Source organism: Quercus robur, chromosome 3 (assembly GCF_932294415.1).
Source record: "Quercus robur chromosome 3, dhQueRobu3.1, whole genome shotgun sequence".
Taxonomy (NCBI): domain Eukaryota; kingdom Viridiplantae; phylum Streptophyta; class Magnoliopsida; order Fagales; family Fagaceae; genus Quercus; species Quercus robur.
This window is the reverse complement of record NC_065536.1, coordinates 45,910,979-45,914,067: the sequence shown is the minus strand read 5'-3', so window position 1 is coordinate 45,914,067 and position 3,089 is coordinate 45,910,979. Positions and strand designations below refer to the sequence as shown.

Below are 3,089 nucleotides of genomic sequence, written 5' to 3'. Positions count from 1 at the left end.
AGTTTTAAGGAGAAAATTGTGTTGCGGCAAAAATAAGTTTTTGGGGCTTAGGTTTTCTACGCAAGCAATTCTTAAATAGGAGAGAGTAGAGGCGGTGGGAGAGTGTCCTTATTTGGCTAGAAGTCTAATTTGCATTGGAAAAGGAAAACAGTGATGAGATGGAAAATTTAATTTAATTTAAATTTAATTTAAATATTGTGCTGACGTGAAAAATTGTAGGAGTTTCAAAAGTTTCGGTTTTATATATATATATATATATATATATATATATATATAGATTATCTCACAAGAATTGGCTGGATTTTTATAATATTCACTGTATTTTCTTTTGTACATCACTAATGTGGTAAAAGACTTTCCAACGAAAATATCTAGGAATCAAATTTCCGCTCCCCAACTATTGAATTAAAAAAAAAAAAAAAAAAAAAAAAAATTCAGTCCTTACATTGTGGGCTCAGCGGCTCATTATTTGTTCCGCTCCTTACAAGACAAGGTAGGTTCACACGGAGTTAAGAATCCTGATCTGTTGAGTCCCCGAGCTTTAAATATTTGGGCCAATTATACTGGCATCTTGGTTTTCGGGCCAACCCAATTATGCTTCTGTTTGCCTAGACTAATAAAATAAATAAATAAAAAAGATTTGGTACTATCTACGCAAACACCTGAAAGAGTTGAGAGAGTTTGAGCTAAACTCTGTGCAAAATGGTAGAGAGATTCTTCTTGGCGAGTCAAATGGAGCAGCCCAATAGCCACAACCAGTCCGACCCAGACCCAGACCCAATTATGCTTCTCTCCGGACCTCCTTCCTGGTAATTTATGTATGATTTTTTGTGATTGAATTTTGTATTTGATAAAATGCGTGAAATTTCAAATTTTGCAGTGGAAAGAGTTCGTTACTATTCCAGTTTGCATTCAACTCCGCATTAGATGGAAATAGGAATGTTGTGTTCATATGCAACCGCCGCAAGTTAGAAAGCAACCCTCCTTTTCTCTCTCAGGTACTTACTACTTACACATTATTATTATTATTATTAGTGTCTTCTCAATCTCATTAAAAATAAATAAATAAATAAATAAATCTTTTTTACATGAGGACTCAACTCCTCTTAATTTAATAAGTAGAGCCCAAGAGATAGCATTTTTAACTATAGATAATGAATTTAGAAATTTTGAACTTAGGAATTAGGATCACTTGCTTAGCTAATAAACAAAGCTATCAAATATCCACAGTGTGGGAAATGAAATGATGCATTTAATTATTTAATCAGCTCTACTCCAAGAATCGGCATCATCTCCAAAACAAAAAGTAATTGGGGGGGTACCTCTTCCCACACTTGCAAAGCAAAAGTAGGAATTTTGTGCACCAGAATTATTCTAAGTAAATTTAAACTCTCTCTCAAAGAGTATGGCCTAAGATGTGGATTTTTTATTTTTTTGGTTTCTGTTTTCTGACTTAGAGATTTCAGACAGGATTAGAAGTTCAAACTTATGACTATTTGGTTTAGAAAAAAGAAAAATAAAATGAAATGAGAAATTTGTCATTATTTCAATAGCCTTTCTAGCAAAAGGTATGTTCTTCTCTCTAATGCAACACCCTGCACGCTTTCTTCAATTAATACTTCAGGGCATCAATCCATCCTCAGATACCTTTCAGTCTATACAAATGAAGTAAGTAACTATTTTTAAAGAGTGTAAATTATAGTGATAAATATTATTAAAATCTTAATTTTTTTGATTTTTAATTCTATATAGATTTTGATTTTCTGAAAGATATGTGGATGATGATGAAGGAATCAAGAACTATTTTGCTGCATTCCACCTGCATGATACATTTCCTGCGGCAGTTGTTGTCGATGATTTTGGGGACTTCTTTGAGGACAGGTAGCTTGTTTCTAATGTCATGCTTTCATGTAAAAGTATCATACATAAACTTTTTTTGCCTTTGTAATTTTTATTTACGGTTTAATTGTTGTATACACAATATAGTCCGAAATTTATATAAAATTTTCCTATCTTTCCGATTTGCTGACATTGTCGACAAATTCTAAAGGAGCTGCCAAGAGAAATATAATAATCCTCGTGGAAGAGACTTGGCAATGGTTCGGACTTTAGCTTTATGTCACAATGCAATTAATCATGCTAAGTGAGTGACCAGGTGGCCATTACCATTCGAGTGTTTAGCTTAATTTTCTTTTAGAACAAGTACTAACAATATTTGTTTCTTAACTTCTATGGTAGCAAGACGATGCCTTGCAAGCTTCTCTTGTCAGATACACACCACGGAGACTCCCCAAGGTTGCTTTTCATCTATAAGAGATGGGTTCCTACTATTTTTACAATTAAAGGTTGGCTTTATGTCATGAACATTTTTGGTCATGAAAGCTGATTCCCTGATTGTCCATTTTTCTCTGATTATGCACTTTTGTGTTGTTTGTTGAATCTCATTGTAACTTACATGATTGTATTGGGATGTTGTGCTCCAGGTGGTGGCTCAGGATCATTTATTCTGAAAAGCAACAGCAATTCAGGCAGTGGCAGCTCAGTGAGGATCAGAACTGCAAAGTACTCCATAGCTTTGCAGTATCTGATTTTGGAGGGGATAACCGAAGGCAGTGAACAGTAACATTGTTTGTAGATTCAGTCTATGAAAATATAGTTGTTAAATTACTCTCTGCTGAATGAACTGAAGTGTCTGAGTTCTACTAAGTCACTCTCATTTTTGGATAATTTCTGTCACAATGTAACTTCTAGTTGTTTAGAAATACTTGAACTTTGTGATATTTATATCTTCTGGTATATGATATGAATCTCAGTATTCAAAATTCTATAAGCAGGGGTATTATGAATTCAGCTCCAATTTTTGTTTGTTGTCATTGTGGAGCGCATTTTTAATATTCAAATGGATTGGATGTCCCTTGGGAAGAACTAGTAGAAATCAGGTCATAATTTCTTTAATCCTGCTCTTTTTTGGTTTGAATCATTTTTACTATGTAAGGTAATGGGCAGTTTCAAATCTATCTCACTGAGTGTTTCAACTTGCATCTAATTCTGGATAATAGAAGCTTAATTTTCATGTTATGGTGCCTCCG

General features: G+C 33.8%; 1 protein-coding gene across 6 annotated transcripts; it reads left to right on the top strand.

The window, feature by feature from the left end:
• Window positions 1-456: 456 nt before the first annotated feature.
• Window positions 457-2,830, top strand: LOC126718073 (uncharacterized). Of its 6 annotated transcripts, none has more exons than XM_050420134.1 (7): window positions 458-809; window positions 881-998; window positions 1,625-1,668; window positions 1,771-1,881; window positions 2,051-2,143; window positions 2,243-2,345; window positions 2,484-2,522. In XM_050420134.1, the coding sequence occupies exons 1-7, from the start codon at window positions 703-705 to the stop codon at window positions 2,508-2,510; spliced, it is 603 nt and encodes a 200-aa protein (XP_050276091.1). In that variant the 5' UTR covers window positions 458-702; the 3' UTR covers window positions 2,511-2,522. The 6 variants fall into 6 exon arrangements, with proteins under 6 accessions (XP_050276092.1, XP_050276091.1, XP_050276087.1 ...); XM_050420130.1 differs by having other exon boundaries at window positions 462-809; window positions 2,243-2,295; window positions 2,484-2,830; XM_050420131.1 differs by having other exon boundaries at window positions 468-809; window positions 2,239-2,295; window positions 2,484-2,830.
• The last annotated feature ends 259 nt before the right edge of the window (window positions 2,831-3,089 follow it).

Excerpts from the sequence above, each read along its gene's own strand:
- LOC126718073 (XM_050420129.1), top strand. The coding sequence starts at position 703 with ATGGTAGAGAGATTCTTCTTGGCGAGTCAAATGGAGCAGCCCAATAGC. Across the intron at positions 1,882-2,050 it reads GGGGACTTCTTTGAGGACAG|GAGCTGCCAAGAGAAATATA; the intron begins GTAGCTTGTTTC and ends CAAATTCTAAAG. Across the intron at positions 2,346-2,483 it reads TACTATTTTTACAATTAAAG|GTGGTGGCTCAGGATCATTT; the intron begins GTTGGCTTTATG and ends GTTGTGCTCCAG.